Source organism: Rana temporaria, chromosome 12 (assembly GCF_905171775.1).
Source record: "Rana temporaria chromosome 12, aRanTem1.1, whole genome shotgun sequence".
NCBI lineage: Eukaryota > Metazoa > Chordata > Amphibia > Anura > Ranidae > Rana > Rana temporaria.
Window position 1 is genome coordinate 107453876 of NC_053500.1, and position 17365 is coordinate 107471240.

The 17365-nt window shown below is 43.7% G+C and overlaps 1 protein-coding gene across 1 annotated transcript in view; it reads right to left on the reverse strand.

Annotated features, from left to right (window-relative positions):
• The window catches only part of ST6GALNAC1 (ST6 N-acetylgalactosaminide alpha-2,6-sialyltransferase 1), a 219199-nt gene that overhangs the window by 24970 nt on the left and 176864 nt on the right, over positions 1 to 17365 (reverse strand). The window contains exons 7-8 of the mRNA XM_040330101.1: positions 9054 to 9143; positions 1513 to 1612 (exon numbers count right to left, since the gene is read on the reverse strand). Of these exons, the coding sequence (XP_040186035.1) occupies positions 1513 to 1612; positions 9054 to 9143 (190 nt within the window). The remainder of the gene's footprint in view (positions 1 to 1512; positions 1613 to 9053; positions 9144 to 17365) is intronic.

Genomic DNA, 17365 nt, shown 5'->3' on the forward strand with positions numbered 1-17365 from the left:
TTACATAGTTGCAAACATTGGAAAAAAATATGTTCTGTGTAACGAGGGCATAACTTTAATTTGAGGTGGGGTATTTACATATTATGGGCATGGTTCCACAAAAAGTGAAATAACTAACAATGCGGTGCGCGAAAAGTGGTTTAAAATACGCTAAATATTGGGCGAAGCTTAAAGGGGGTGTGGTTAAATAGAGTGACTTGACTTGCATAGTGAAGAATGTGGTAATGTTAAAGCGGGTGTTCCGCGGGAAAACATTTTTTTTTAAGAAGTTTTTGTAACGCTGATGGTACAACGAAAATTGTACTCACCAGTCTCCTACTCGCAGCCGCTACCAAGACGATTTCCCCCAAAAGAATATCTTATAAAAATCGATGATGGACATTGCCATCTTGACTGCGGGCACTCTGAAGCCCTCCTGAAGCCCTCAGCATTCACCGCTCTATCCCGCGCACGCACAGTGTGACGGCGAGCAGCGCCGTCAACACTGCGCCGTTGCTAGGACAAAGGCCAGCAGCGTCCTGAAAAGGACACTCCCCGCTGTGACTAGCAGACAAGTTACTAGTCACGTGACCAGCGAGATATCGCCTGATTTTAACACAGCGCGTCTCCTGGGATTCTCAGGACTAACTCCCAGGAGACATAGCGCTGATGGGGGATTGAAAACCACGCCCACTCCCGCGGGGAAAAGTGAGTGACAGCTCACTAAAGGCCCTCGTTCAAAGGTAAGGAGGCCGATTTAAAAAACAAAAAAAAACAAAAAAAAAACGGATACAGACCGTACTATGGCAGCTGGTTTTAAACAGGAAAAGTTGTCAATTGGGGTGAACCTCCGCTTTAAATGGAAAAATGTTGCGTGGACTGTACTCACTAGCAAGGGCTACACTTGAGCTATACAGCCCCAAACATTACAATACATACTTATATTAGTACAGTGGAACCTTGGATTATGAGCATAATCCGTTCCAGGAGAATGCTTGTAATCCAAAGCCCTCGCATATCAAAGCAAGTTTCCCCATAGAAGTCAATGAAAACAAAAATAATTTGTGACCAGAGATGGGGTGGGCACCAGAGAGCCTCGGAAAGGCTCGGGGACAGCTTGGCTGAACTCGGAAAGGCTCGGGAACAGAGTATTTCTGAACGGCTACAATCGGCTCCGCTCACATACTGCACACCGCTGTGGCATGAATCCTGCTCATTTGGCAAGACAACACTTGCAAACCGAGTCAGGATTTTTTTTTTTAAATGCTCGTATTGTATGCAGAGACTGCTTATAGCACATAAGCAGCAAATATGTTTGTTTTACTGCATACACTACTCACTCATCGCTGAACTGTTCCCACAGGCTCGTCAGTACACAGCAACTCAGCAGGTAGGAAATGTATTTCTTACTTGTTTACTACATGATTCTTGCTGGCCTGATTACCAGCTCAATTATTACGGTACTTCAAACACACCGCAAAGTATTTATCATCTACTGTAAGGAAAAGAAAGTCACTGCAATTATTTCATTACCGTATCACACAGATGTAGGGCTGTCAGCAGCACCAGGGCACCAGTAGTTGGCCTATATATGCTCCAGTGTTTTCCATTTAGATTGAGTGACCTCAGGAACCTGCAAAATCATGAGATACATGTAAATATATGCTTCTTTCATATAGCTCTTACAATGACAATTAGTAAATAGTCCTTTGCGGAGTGCATCATTGAAGCTCATGTATTTTATCTGTAACCTAGCCAAAATAATACGCCCACATACAGTAAAACCTTGGATTGCGAGCATAAATCGTTCCAGAAACATGCTTGTAATTCAAAGCACTTGTATATACTGTATCAAAGCAAATTTCCCCATAAGAAATAATAGAAACTTAAATGATTCGTTCCACAACCATTCATAGGTCTTTCAGTTTATAGTCCATATAAAAAGATTATAGCAATGTGATAGGTTGTGTAACCATAAAATGTCCATCCACAAATGGAAGCCTCCACAAGGGGATTAGAAGCAAAATCCATCAAGAGCTACAGATTATAAAAGAGAAGCCAGGCTCCTCTAATGCCGCATACACACGATCGGTTTGTCTGATAAAAACGGTCTGATGGACCGTTTTCATCAGACTAAACCGATCGTGTGTGGGCCCCATCGGTTATTTATTCTACGGTTAAAAAATTAGGAACTTGTTTTAAAATGATCTGATGGATAAAAAAACTATTAAAAAAAAACGATCGTCTGTAGGCATGTCCATCGGTTAAAAATCCACGCATGCTCAGAATCAAATTGACGCATGTTTGGAAGCATTGAACTTCATTTTTTTCAGCACGTCGTTGTGTTTTACGTCACCGAGTTCTGACACGATCGATTTTTTAACTGATGGTGTGTAGGCAGGACTGATCATCAGTCAGCTTCATCGGATAACTGATGGAAAAATCCATCAGACCGTTTTCATCGGATGGACCGATCGTGTGTACAGGGCATAAGTGTATCAATATGTTGCTAAATGTTGTACTTTCATTAAATGCAACCATATTGCTACACTTCCAAATTCCGATAAGCCCCCCGCCCGCAGACCCCCACAACCACCGGCCAGGGTTGTGGGGATGAGGCCTTTGTCCCCATCAGCATGGGGACAAGGTGCTTTGGGGGGGGACCCCAAAGCACCCTCCCCATGTTGAGGGCATGTGGCCTGGTACGGTTCAGGAGGGGGAGGGCCGCACTCTGTCCCCCCTCTTTCTGCGGCCGGCCAGGTTACGTGCTCGGATAAGGGGTCTGGTGTGGATTTTTGGGGGAACTCCAAGCGCATTTTTTTTTTATTTGGGGTGGAGTTCCCCTTAAAATCCATACCAGACCTGAAGGGATCGTGTGTACAGGGCATAAGTGTAGCAATATGTTGCTAAATGTTGTACTTTCATTAAATGTAATCATATTGCTACACTTAGAGGCGCCTCTCTTTGCTTTTATACTCAGTTGTGACATGACACTACTTGTATATCAAGACATTGCTTGTATATCAAGTCAAAATTTATTAAACATTTTTGCTTGTCTTGCAAAATGCTCTCAAACCAAGGTTTTACTGTACTGTACATTTATATGTTACAAATATAAAATAAAATTAAAAGAAAGAAGAGTACCGCTCCCCCTCTATATAGTATCATCAACCACTTTTTCACTAATGACTGTTGGATTCCCATAATGCCATTAAAGAAGTGCTATTTAGACAATCTTTCCCACAGACTGAAAGATAAGAAAAAAGGGGAAATTAACATAATATATTATCACACAGATAAAACCATTTTTTTCATCTTTTTTTAAGATATAGATAAAGTGACGATAGTTTAAAAATTGTGTTGGGATTTTAGTACTCTTTTGGAGACATTTCCCCTAACTAAGGGGGTGATCTATATCGAATTTGCCCAGTGAAAAGTACATATGCATTAGTTCTGTGCGGATGGGGCAAAAAATGTGGTTATATCCTATGCTGTTCAAATGTAAATATTTATTTAAAGCGGGGTTCCATCAGCAATTTTTTTCTTTAAAGTCAGCAGCTACAAACACTGTAGCTGCTGACTTTTATTAAGTCCTAGGCGCCCGCGATGTCGCCCCCCCGAGGCCGATCCCTTGATCCTGGCAGCTCCCGGCGCCGCCATCCTCACTAAGGGAAACAGGCAGTGGAGCCTTGCGGCTTCACTGCCCGTTTCCTACTGTGCATGCGCGAGTCTCGCGGCGCTTTGTGAATGGGCGGCTGCTTTCAGGGATACACACAGTTCCCAGAAAGCAGCGCGCCCCATTCCCCAGAAGACAACGTGGGGAGGACGAGGAAGAAGACCTGCCGCGGACTAGGAAGAGACAGATTAGGAAGATCCACATAGCAACCGCAATTTCTGGTAAGTAAAAACATTTTTTTTTTTAATTTTTCATTTTTTTTGCAGGATTTTGGTGTCATTTTTTTTAGGGCGGACCTTCACTTTAAAATGAAAAATATTGCATTCATAGGAATTTTTTATAATACTTTGCTTCACCTGGTAGTGGTGTTTTCCCTTTTAAATCAAGTGCCTAGGCACCCTCCATTAATCTGGCCTCTCAGGAATTTGATAGGCATACCCAACTCACTACTGTGACTGAATATTGTATTGTAATGATGTTGTTATTGGCGACGAGGTCTAGGAACAGGAATAGCCATTCCATGGAAGCACTTGTGTAATGGATGCCGATGCAGGCCTGAGCAAAAGAGCAGACAAAGAATTGCTTATCGTAAGTGCTATATTATCTACCAGATAAGAAAGAGGGATTCTGGCGCTCCAAATGGTGCAGTGTCCTTAGTTACAAAACCATGTGTGTTAGCTGAAATAGCAATTATAAACAGTTCATTGCTGGTAACTGGTATTTTCAATGAAGGGGGCAGCCATCCTCAGAGGGTGTCCATGACCTCTGTAGACAAGTCAATAGCAGAGAGGGAGGGGCTGGGGTAGGCCAGTAGAAGAACCTGTGATCTCCGAGCGCGTAGCCTATGTTGTTTTCAGATTGGCAGCCCTCAGCTCTAATGCCCGCCCTGTTCTGGTGACTTCACTTCCGCTTCCGCGTTCCAGACTGGTCAGCTTTAATCAACACTGGTTTTTTTTGAAAAAAAAAAGTTATTCTTTTGTAAATAAGTAATTTTCCTCATTCACTGATGAGGCTGCACTGATGGGCACTGATAGGTTGCACTGATGGGCACTGATATGCAGCACTGATAGCCGGCATTGATAGACGACACTTATGGGTAATGACAGGTGGCACAGATAGATAGTACTGATGGGCAGCACTAATGACCAGACACTGATGGGCAGCACTAATGACCAGACACTGATGGGCACTGGAAAGCAGTACTGACTTGCATCACCGATGGGCACAAATTGGCATCACAGATAGACACAGACTGGCATCACAGATAGACACTGTTGGGGCGAGGAGAGCCAATAAATGGCATCTCGTGGTTTACATGGGAAAAGCCACGTCATTGTTCCAGGGACACAGCCAGTGCTGTATTTTTGCCTAGGTCGACAAGGCTCAGGCCTAGGGTGGCACTTTGCGGGGGAGGCGAAAAAGCCTACCTTCGCACGAAAAAAGCACTGCGTTCTTCTCCCGGCTCCCGCAAGCAGGGCCGCTATCAGGGGATTACATCTAAATCCAGCGGCATTGCTATGGGGGGGCTGTCTGCAATCAGGTGACACCAGGAATTAGCTGTAGTGGGTGCAGTCAGCAACCTCCCATCGGCAAAGCGGTGATCAGTTTGGCAGCAGCGCTGTGACAGGGGGAGGAGAGTTGCACAGTGTCTGTATCTCCCCTGCTCGCGCCCTTCCTTTCTCCTGTCAGCTAAACAGAAGAGAGAGAATGAGTCAAATCGGGTTTCCCAAATGACTACATTTCCCCCATGGGAAATGTAGTCCCGGAAGATTGGCGGTGTTTCTGTGGCCCCAGTGTATCCATAGACAGCAGGCAGGCTACAGTCCCTCAGCATACATGCACTCTGGGGTGGGGGGGAGAGGACCTGGAACCCGGCAAAAATCAGAGTGCTACAGAAGAGAAAAAGAGAGGACTGCGCAGGGGGGAGGCCAGAGAGGGAGCCACGCTGTAACCGCACTACCAGAGAGGGAGCCACGCTGTAACCGCACCACCAGAGAGGGAGCCACGCTGTAACCACACCACCAGAGAGGGAGCCATGTTATAACCGCACCACCAGAGAGAGCCATTCTGTAACCACACCACCAGAGAGGGAGCCACACTGTAACTGCACCACCAGAGAGAGAGCCACATTGTAACCACACCACCAGAGAGAGAGAGCCATGCTGTAACTACCACCAGAGAGGGAGCCACGCTGTAACTGCACCACCAGAGAGGGAGCCACGCTGTAACCGCACCACCAGAAAGGGAGCCACATTGTAACCGCACCACCAGAGAGAGCCACGCTGTAACTGCACCACCAGAAAGGGAGCCACGCTATAACTGCACCACCAGAAAGGGAGCCACGCTGTAACCGCACCACCAGAGAGGGAGCCATGTTGTAACCGCACCACCAGAGAGAGAGCCACGCTGTAACCATACTACTAGAGAGGGAGCCACCCTGTAACCGCATCACCAGAGAGGGAGCCATGCTGTAACCGCACCACCAGAAAGGGAGCCACGTTGTAACCGCACCACCAGAGAGAGAACCACGCTGTAACAGCACCACCAGAGAGGGAGCCACGTTGTACCCGCACCACCAGAGAGGGAGAAAGACCGACCTACTGCCAGGGTACAGACATGCTACACTACTGACTAGAGTCACCTCGGGCAACCTAGAGTGAGCGAACATCCAGCCAGAGAGATTACTGTTGCGGTTTTACTGGGTCTGGTAAGAGGGCCTGTTGGCCATTATCCATTACTGTTTCTAGGGACTGAGCCATTATGAAGTGCCTAACCTTCTATTCTCTAGGCCTTATTGACCGCCACAATGTCCCTCTCTCTCCTGTTCCCATGGTGTCTCTCTTCCCACAGCGTTCCTCTGTCCTCTTCCCACGGCGTCCCTCTGTCCTCTTCTCACGGCGTCCCTCTGTCCTCTTCTCACGGTGTCCCTCTGTCCTCTTCTCACGGCGTCCCTCTGTCCTCTTCCCACGGCGTCCCTCTGTCCTCTTCCCACGGCGTCCCTCTGTCATTCTCCCACGGCGTCCCTCTGTCTTTCTCCCATGAAGATGACAGGATGGCTCTTAAAAAGGAAGGGGTGTGGCCTTGACAAAAAGGGGTGGGTCATATTTTAATTAGGAGGTGCACGAGTTTAGTCAGGCCTAGGGCAGCACAAAACCTAAATACACCACTGGACCCAGCACAGACCAAAATCGCCACGCTGTGCACCCCCGTGGGAGCGCTGTTCTGTTCATTTACTTAAAATTTTGGTGATAGATAAAAATAAGCAATTAACACTTCTATTTCTGAAAGCATTCTTAATTGACAGCATTTTTTCACACCTGCCTAAAACTTTTGCACAGTACTCTATATGTAGGCAAAGAAGGGGGGTATAGTGGAACTTGGAGAAAGACAAATTGTGAAGAGTAAGGCTATAAGTGAAAATAGTCATTAGGGTAACTTTAACAGTTCAAGCAAAAAAAGAGCTAAAAACAAGATCAGATGGGTAAAAAAGTCCAGATGAATAAAGCGCTATTAGAAGTGCAGCCAGCTGTAGGAGAGGAAACAGCTCTGTAGGTATAGAATAGGAAGAAACAGTGGTGCTCATCAAATTGCAGTATGTTAGAATAGGTATTGGATTTAATAATATTAAGGGGTTAAAAGCAGGCTTATCACAATGGTAGCTTCTCTGTGGGATCCTGATCCAAATGGCTGGCGGTATGGGGTGCTGCAGATGCCTTGCTAGCTCCAGGGGTAACTGGGCTCTGAGTCAATCCGGCCATCGTCTCCCCACCAGCCGTGAATGTAGGAAACGGGGCCGCCATGCGCTCCTTCGGAGTATGCATGCTCCTTCTTCAGGATATGATGGTGCCATGATGGAATGGGGTTGTATTTATATTGAGGACATGAAGGAGGTGTCCTGTGTGGCCTGCTATGGGGAGATTATGACATTTGGTGCAACGGAGGGGCATAACATATGTGTAAGTCTTCAGGACCTGAACATGGCATCCGCTCCAATCTTACCAACCCAGAGAACCAAGCACTCCAACAACTATCCACTAATATGAACATCATAATCGAATCAGCAGACAAGAGAGTTGGCATTATCTTGCAGGATAGACCAGACTACCTCAGGGAAGCATGCAGACTGCTATCTGATCCCAAGATCTACACACTACTCCCACTGGATCCACTTTCTCCCTTCGTTCTCGAAGCTCAACAACTAGTCAAAGGAGCCCGAACAGAAGGCATCATTACGAAAACTGAAGCCGCATTTCTACAGTAAAGTACACTGTACTTTTACCATCTGCCCAAAATTCATAAAAGCCTATTCGATCCACCTGGGCGCACCATAGTAGCGGCCATGGAAAGTAAAACCAACTATTTTTCCATCTATATCGACCACTTTTTACAGCCCTTAGCCCAACAACTACCAGCGTACATCCGAGACAGTATCCATCTACTAGATACTCTGAAGGTTTACCCCTGGGAAAGTGCCTACCTGTGGGATTCTCTTGATGTGGCATTTTTGTTTACCTTAGTCCCGCATGAAGTCAGACTCCGAGCAGTGAAGCACTTTCTCTACCAAGACCCCCTCATCAACACCAAATAAGCCCTATTCATCAGAAATGTCACCCTCTTCTGCCTCACCCATAATTATTTCCAGTTTGATGCCAAGTTCTACATACAGACCCAGGGCACGGCCATTGGGGCAAATTTTGCCCCCAGCTATGCCAACCTAGCCATGGGTGGACCACTCCATCTGGAAGAACAACCCCTGTGCAAAAAATATTGTCTATTACAAGTGATACATCGATGACATTGTCATCATCTGGATCAGGTTCACATGGAGAAGCCACCATTGTGATAAGACTGCTTTTAACCTCTTACTATGTGGGTTGTATATTTTAACATTATTAAATCCTTTACCAGTTATAACATACTGCACTCAGATGTGCACCACTGTTTCTTCCTACTCTATATGTAGGGATCCCTCCATCTCCAAATTGCAAACATATCAGTATTATGCACACAATCCATGCTATAGAAGAATATTACCATCAATTAACTCCCTATATATAGATAACCAACACTCTTTCCCTTAATCACCTATACACATTTCAACTAAGTAAGTGAAGTCATGAGTCCTAATCTCCATACTTTTTCCAAGTCAGTAACTTAAACAGTAGGGAAGCCACTGGATCAACATGACAGCCAGGGTCATCTTGGTGTTTATAAAAGGAAAGGCACGTTTTAGCAGCTTCCATTACTTCAATGCTATAATTGTCACAAGTTATTCTATAGCATTTACAAACATGTTAAAAGTGTGATCTGCATGACATTTGTGGAAGGGGTTGCCTGGAAGGCAAGCAGCACAAATACTTTATGAATGTTATTTTTGCAGAACTTTGGCTTGACTTACCTGTTCTTCAGATATCGCACAAAATCTGGGTATGCAACCAATAGCCTTTTAAAGTCAAAATTGTTCCCAAAGTCATCCCGTGGGTGAAGCCTGGAGGGAGACAGGTGAAATCTGATTACAGCCTTTACTGTTCTATGCAATTTACTTGTTAAAGGAGAATTATGAGAGGCTGTAGGTTTGGAGAAATAAGTATAATGTGTGAGTTACTCTTAACTTCATGATGTCCTTGGATACACGGTCACAAAATCTTGACTGCCAAAGCAATGTAGTCAGCCCCACAAAAGTCTATAAAGAATTTACGATCACACAGCACAGACAAGGAGATGACAGCTGCTGGATGGATGGATGGGAAGAAATTATTTTGCAACAGCAGCAGACCTGATATATACCATGGATATAAGTGTAATGCTGCGTACACACGATCATTTTTCGTCATGAAAAAAAAAACGAAGTTTTTCTGCATGTAGAAAAAACAAAGTTTTTCCAACTTCATCATTAAAACGACGTCGCCCACACACCATCGTTTTTTAAAAATGCTCTAGCAAAGCGCGGTGACGTACAACACGTACGACGGCACTATAAAGGGGAAGTTCCATGCGGATGACGCCACCCTTGGGGCTGCTTTAGCCGATTCCGTGTTAGTAAAAGACGGTTTGCGCTTTTCTGTCTGTTACAGCGTGATGAATGTGCTTACTCCATTATGAACGGTAGTTTTACCAGAACGAGCGCTCCCATCTCATAACTTGCTTCTGAGCATGTGCAGGTTTTTATCGTCATTTTAGCCCACACACGATCATTTTTTACAACCCGAAAAATTACATAGTTTAAAATGTCGTTGTAAGGAAAGGACGGAGTGTCAGGGAAATGTCCGTAGTAGAACTACTGGCAATCTTGCCAGTAGAAGAAATGGCCATAGAAGAAGTACTGGCAATCTTGCCAGTATAAGAAATGGGAGCCATAGGCTCATCATGTGACAGGAAGATCCTTCCTGATGCCTATTTAAAGAGAGCTCGGACCATCAGGCGGTGCTGACTGGTCTTCAGCTTGTACCCTGATACCCAGAACCTTGCTGTTACCTTGCTGATCTCCTGTTGCTGAACCCGGCTTGCCCTGACCCTGTTCCTGAACTCTGTTACTCCCTGACTACCGGTTTCTGATCCTGGCTACTCACCTGACGCCTCTACCGCCTGCTGCTTGGTACCTCGCTGCCCGCCTTCCACTTGATCCGGCTTTCTGTATGACCCCGCATCTGCTTCCTGTGCTGAGCCCTGGCAACCCCCCAGTGTCTGCGACTTGCTCCTGCGACTTCCTGCTACAAGTCTTCCAGGAACTACACCTCATCTGATATCCAGTGTCGCTGCTCCCGTGGAGTGCCTCCTACTCATCCCGGCTCGCACCTCCCGCTACTGCTGTCAGAGTCTTCATCTGCAGGCACTCGTGTTCCTCCTGTCCCTCGGTTCAAAAAGGTAAGGGGAAGGGAAAACATAAAGGCACTCACATTTGCCAACATCCTAAATATTAAATCAAAAAAACGTCCTACACAAGGTAGTGACAAGGCGGACTCTTTCAGGCAATCACAGGGACATAGGGATTTAGAAAAATATAAATTTAATTACAAAAATTACATACAATAACTTCAATAAAATACAATGAAAAAGTACAGGATATACAATCACAAGCAATATTATCTTTCGTCTCGCCTACGCGTTTCGCGTATGTAAATTTTGTAATTTTTGTAATTAAATTTATATTTTTCTAAATCCCTATGTCCCTGTGATTGCCTGAAAGAGTCCGCCTTGTCACTACCTTGTGTAGTACGTTTTTCTTGATCCTGTCCCTCTGTGTCCTCTGTTTCATCTCCAGCGGTGCCAGGGCGGGAGATACAAGAGAGGCCGACCTCGTCATCTCAGTCTCCCATCAGGTACGTGACAGTCGTAAAAAAAATGCAGCAAGCTCGAAACATTTTTTTGTCGTTTTTCAGAAGCCGAAAAATGATGTAAAACCCACACACGATCATTTTAAATAAAATTTTTTTTAAAACAACGTTTTTTTCATGCAGAAAAATGATCATGTGTACGCGGCATCACCTACAAAATACACCTAATCCTCCAAGGCTTTCACAATCCTGGAGTTAAGTGACCCTTACCTTTTTACATGCAGGATAAAGAGGGTAATTTGAAGAAGAAAACCAGGACTGACATAACTTTAAATGTGTACAAGCCAACATGGCTCAAATTGCTTATACAGATGCCACCTCTGTGTGGCTGATGGTGAAACTGTAAATTACTGTTGTAGTAGCCCATGGGTGCTCAACCTGTGGCCCTCCAGCTGTGGCAGAACTACCTGTTTTCCATCATATAAAGGTTTTTAAACCGTGAATACAACACTCCATGGATAAACGGTGAAAAAAACGATATCACCAGAAAGGGGATACAACGTGCCATTAGTATTGGAGGAAAGACACAGACACAGACAATGAAAACCACCACTGGTTAGTGAGGAGGCTAAGTTGAACACAACAGAGAGCTTGCGCTGAGATTCGAGAAGGTCTTTTGGAAGAAATACAGGTCATGCTATTTTGAACACTTGAGAGGATTTGGTCTGACAAGTTGGCTGCTTCTGAGGACTGCTTCTCTGTGATATCTCCTGACCAATTGGACCATCTTCCATCCTGATCTGGAGCCCAGATGTGGAGGTCCCATACATTGGTGTTTACACCACATGCCTTGTTGACTCATTGAGCATATGCCCATTTGAGTCTTCTTACCACGGTAAGCCTCCTCACTTACAGGTGGTGGTTTTCATTGTCTGTGTTTTCACCTAAGACTGATGACACGCGGAATCCCCTTTCTGGCCATAACGTTTATTGTTTAACTGTTTATCCATGGACTGTTATATTCACGGTTTAACCGCTTGCCGACCGATGCACTACGATACACGCGTGTGTATGCTCCATGACCGTGCTCCATGACCGTGCCCGCAGACTCGTGGTTTGCCGGGTCTCTGCAATCGTGTCACGGAGCAGCAGAACGGGGAGATGCCTACGTAAACAAGGCATTTCCCTGTTCTGTCTAGCAACATGACAGAGATATAATGCTATAGTGAGCCCATCCCCCTCACAGTTAGAGTCACTCCCTAGGACACACTTAACCCCTTGATCGCCCCTAGTGTTTAACCCCTTCCCTGCCAGTGTCATTTACACAGTATAGGAAATGGAACAAGTGCAGCGCTAATAATGAACTAATATAATGTAAATCAAGCTGAATGCAGTATAGAAATCACAAATTTTCTGTTTTTTGGTGCTGGCAGCTTTTTTTGTTAGTTTCACATGTTTCGGCAGTGCAGTACTATACCCCCTTTTTTTCATTTACACAGTAACCAGTGCATTTAAATAGCACTGATTGCTATATAATGACAATGATCCCAAAATAGTGTCAAACGTGTCCGATGTGTCCGCCAAAAATATGTAGAAGAATACATATCGGCTTAAACTGTTTTTTTTTTTTTTTTATATATATATATATATTTTTGGGGGATATTTATTATAGCAAAAAGTTAAAAATATTGCTTTTTTTTCAAACTCAGGCTTTTTTTTTTATAGCGTAAAAAATAAAAACCGAAGAGGTGATCAAATACCACCAAAAGAAATCTTTATTTGTGGGAAAAAAAAGGACTTAAATTTTGTTTGGGTGCAACGTCACACGACCACACAATTGTCAGTTAAAGCGAAGCAGTGCAAAAAGTGCTATGGTCAGGAAAGGGGTAAATTCTTCCAAGGCTGAAGTGGTTAAAAACCTTTATATGATGGAACTCAGACTTTAGTTTGGGTGTGAATTTCACATCACTTTTCACTGTTTTTTATTTAATTTTGTGGTCATTTTGCATTATATATTAGATTGTATATATGAATTTGTATCATTATGAATTTTTGAGCGCTGCACAATTATTTTTTCACATATTCCTTGGTTTACACACTCCTAGTGTTGTGCTGGCTGCTATTTGATATATGTTTGCATGTCAGCGTTATATACACCAATTTTTCTATTTATATTTCAAAGTAAAATTTTTATTAATGTATTTTCATTTCTGGAATTCTTCTTTAACTGCTCTACCTCTCCAGCATTTAGCACTCTAAAAATAAAGCCCTGTTTAAGAACCAAACTGTCTTGTCAGAGCTTACATGGAACTATAGACTTTTTTCTTGCACCCATATGACACATTTTTATTGTTTATTGTAATGTATTTCTGATTGTATTGTTTTGATGTGGTCTTTTTACATACTTGCTATTCTATATTTTTAAGACTGCAAGAGGAAAGTTGTAGATTCTCCCTCTGGATATCTGCATATTCTGTGGTGCTGTTAGCATTTGAGCTAAACAACTACAGTAATACAAGTGGCTTAGGGCTAATGTCAACAAGCTTTGAACTTGAAATGCAGTGTGCTTTTAATATCAGTATGAGACACTTTTGTGATCATTCAGAATTCATTGATAGATGCCTTTGATTTGTAGTTGACTTTCATTTGACTTGCTTCAAAACTACTTTTGTATTCCTGTAGTCTTGCATCGAGAGAGAAGCAATTCTGATGTAAACATAAGCTGGACAAAACATCTCCTAAATGTAAAGTAGTGTTTGATATGTCAAGATACTGGAAATACAATAAGCAATTTCTGAAATAAAATAACATTTGGCACCTATTTCTTTCTATTAGCCTAAGATAACTTAAAGCGGGGGTTCACCCAAAAAACAAACTTTTAACATTAGATTGAGGCTAATTGTGGGAAGCACAATCGGGTGTTTTTTTTTTTTAATCAATGCAGTACATACCTTTTTAGAGATAGTTGTTCTTTGCGGCTTCCGGGTACGGACTGCGGGACTGGGCGTTCCTATTTGATTGACAGGCTTCCGACCGTCGCATACAGCGTGTCACGAGTTGACGAATGTAGCCGAAAGGTCGGTGCGCAGGCGCCGTATTGAGCCGCACCGACGTTCGGCTTCTTTCGGCAACGCGTGACGCGCTGTATGCGACGGTCGGAAGCCTGTCAATCAAATAGGAATGCCCAGTCCCGAAGATCATACCCGGAAGCCGCGGAGAACATCTATCTCTAAAAAGGTATGTACTGCATTGATTTAAAAAAAAAAACACCCGATTGTGCTTCCCATAATAAGCCTCAAGCTAATGTTAAAAAAAAATTTAGGGTGAACCCCCGTTTTAATAGAGAATGACCAGATATGCAGTCCTGACAGGCTAACCTCGAGGATATAAGCCGTCATAGGGGCAAATCCTCAGAGCGAGTACGCCAGCGTATCTACTGATACGCCGGCGTACTTTCAAATTACCCGCGTCGTATCTTTAGTTTGAATCCTCAAACCAAGATACAACGGCATCTGGGTTAGATCCGACGGGCGTACGAAGCCTTCGGATCTTAGATGCAATACTTCAGCGTCCGCTGGGTGGAGTTCTTGTCGTTTTCCGCGTCGGGTATGCAAATTAGCTATTTCCGACGATCCACGAACGTACGCGCGGCCGTCGCATTCTCTTACGTCGTCTCTAGTCGGCTTTTTCCGGGGTATAGTTAAAGCTGGTATTTTGCGGCGTATAGTTAGACTTGCCATGTTAAGTATGGCCGCTGTTCCCGCGTCGAAATTTTGAATTTTTTTTTTTTGCATAAGTCGTCGGTGAATCGAGATGGACGTAATTCACATCTAAGTTAAAAAAAATTACGTTGTTGCGACGTCATTTAGCGCAATGCACGGCGGGAAATTTAGAAACGAAGCATGTGCAGTTCATTCGGGGCGGGGACACGCTTCATTTAAATGAAACACGCCCCCTAATCGCCGATTTGAATTCCGCCGCCAGAAATACACTACGCCGCCGTAACTTACGGCGCAAAATCTTTAAGGATTCGAAATAACGCCAGGTAAGGTACGGCGGCGTAGCGTATCTCTGATACGCTGCGCGGGTGCAGATCTCTGTGGATCTGCCCCATAGTGTTTTTAGAAAATCTGAACAATGTGCTAGTTCAGCTCTGCTCTTTACCACAAAAAAAATCTTAAATCTCAGTTCTATACATACTTCTCCCTAGAATGTTGTCCGACAACCTACCTTACAATGGAGAAACAGAATACCCCTTCATTTATCTGACAAATTACAAAAATAGAAAAAATAAATCTTACTCCCAAAGGCTCCATTAGCCGCAACTCCCAGGAATCTGTCTAAAAGCTAATATCAAGATGGTAAAGGACCCCACAAAAGCTACAACAAACGTTCCTAGGAACCTTCATTTTTTCTGAAGCGGATGTGGTACCTTGGGCTCCTACATTTGATGGGAATGCCCCTTAAAGGGTTTGTAAAGGATTTTTTTTTCTATCTTAATAGCTTCCTTTACCTTAATGCAGTGCTGTTTTCATGTCCTCATTGTTAGTTTTTGCTCTCAAGTTGCTGAAATTCTTCTCTGATCTCCACAATTCCTGGTTGTCTGTTTCCTGATAACCACAGTACTGGGAGCTTTCTCTCTGTGGTCACTAACTTCAAGGAGGTGTGATTACTGTGTGTCTAAAACCTGTCAGCACCAATCAGTTTCGTTTTCCAAATCATCACTGCCCTGTATTGGCTCTGTGGCTCTGTACAGCAGAGAGGCAGGAAACAACATGCAACAACGAAACTAGAAACTACAGGTACATTATATGATTGATTTTTATCTATTTTTAATTGTTTTTAAAAGGAATCAGTTAACTATTATGTCTCTATACCCTGTAAACAGTCATTTCAGCATAACATTTTTTTATTTATTTACAACTCCTTTAATCACCTTATAGTGGAAGGAAATACACAACATTATTAGTAGGCAAACAGATCAAGCTCTACGCTTCACACCCCAATTCTACCGACTACATGATGCCAAAACCCCAATAGGCTCATTTAAAGAACTCGAACAATCCACCAACTCAAACAATATGCACCCCAAGATACGACGGCGTAGGAGACTTACGCCGCTCGTATCTAGACAATCTATGAATCAGGCGCAGAGATGCGACGCCTCACACTCAGAGTTACGACGGCGTATCTGGATATACGCCGTCGTAACTCCTTTGTGAATCTGGGCCATGGTAAATACAACACATGTCTTTCAAAGCTGATCATACCGGTTCAACTGTTCTGACTAAAACCCGTTTCTCAGCATTTTCAAAACTAAAGTCAATAAAAAAAAATTAAATTGAGAAGTGAGGTTGAGGAAATTTAAAAAGCTGGCTCATTGGGAAGTGTAGAAGTAAGAAAGTGGCCACACACTGGAATGAGGCAGAAATCTCTATTGTCGCATGTCAGACAGATGATACAGTACGAAGGTTAACTTTTCAAACGGCTATACTGTGCCTGTTCACAACATTGGTAAAGCTTCAAATTCAGTTACTTATAGTGTGCACCCAAATCAAACCACACCCAAAACAACCCATGTAGAAGAAGCAGCTGATATACATGAACAATCACGTACAAATATGTTCAAAGGATTTCATAGTCTAGTAACTAGAAAAAGAAACTTAAAAAAAACATGAAAAATGAATAATAAAAGAAATAGAAAAAACAAAAAAAGGCAAATGATTTAGCTATCGAGACAATCAGTTTCTATTTGAAAACACGATACCAATTTGATTGTGCAGCATCGTGCAGCATCGTTTGTTTGTCCTGGATGCCCTCCAATATTTATTGACACATAACGTCTTTGTTTTTAATGGGGAGTGGTTCCTACAAAAATGTGGAGCAGCCATGGGAACTACATTTTCTCCCTTGCTTGCAAATCTTTATATGGGATGGTTGGAGTGCCATCACATACAGTATATGGAGTGGGCAACCTCTTTAGATCTCACATTAGAATGTACAGAAAACTATATAGATGACCTGATATTCATTGCTGGTATTTGTTTAGGTGCTCCTGAACATTTTCTAGAGAATCTCAAAGTGGAGGTTCACCCGGAAATAACATTTTTTACCCTTAGATGTATGCTCATTTTGTCTAGGGGAATCGGCTAGTTGTTTTAAAATCGAAGCTGTACTTACCGTTGTAGAGAGTGATCTTCTCCGCCGCTTCTGAGTATGGGCTGCTGGACTGGGCGTTCCTATTTTGATTGACAGGCTTCCGACGGTCGCATCCATCGCGTCACGATTTTCCGAAAGTAGCCGAACGTCGGTGCGCAGGCGCAGTATAGAGCCGCACCGACGGTCGGCTTCTTTCGGCTACTCGTGACGCAATGGATGCGACCGTCGGAAGCCTGTCAATCAAGAAGGAACGCCCACTCCCGAAGACCCATACCCG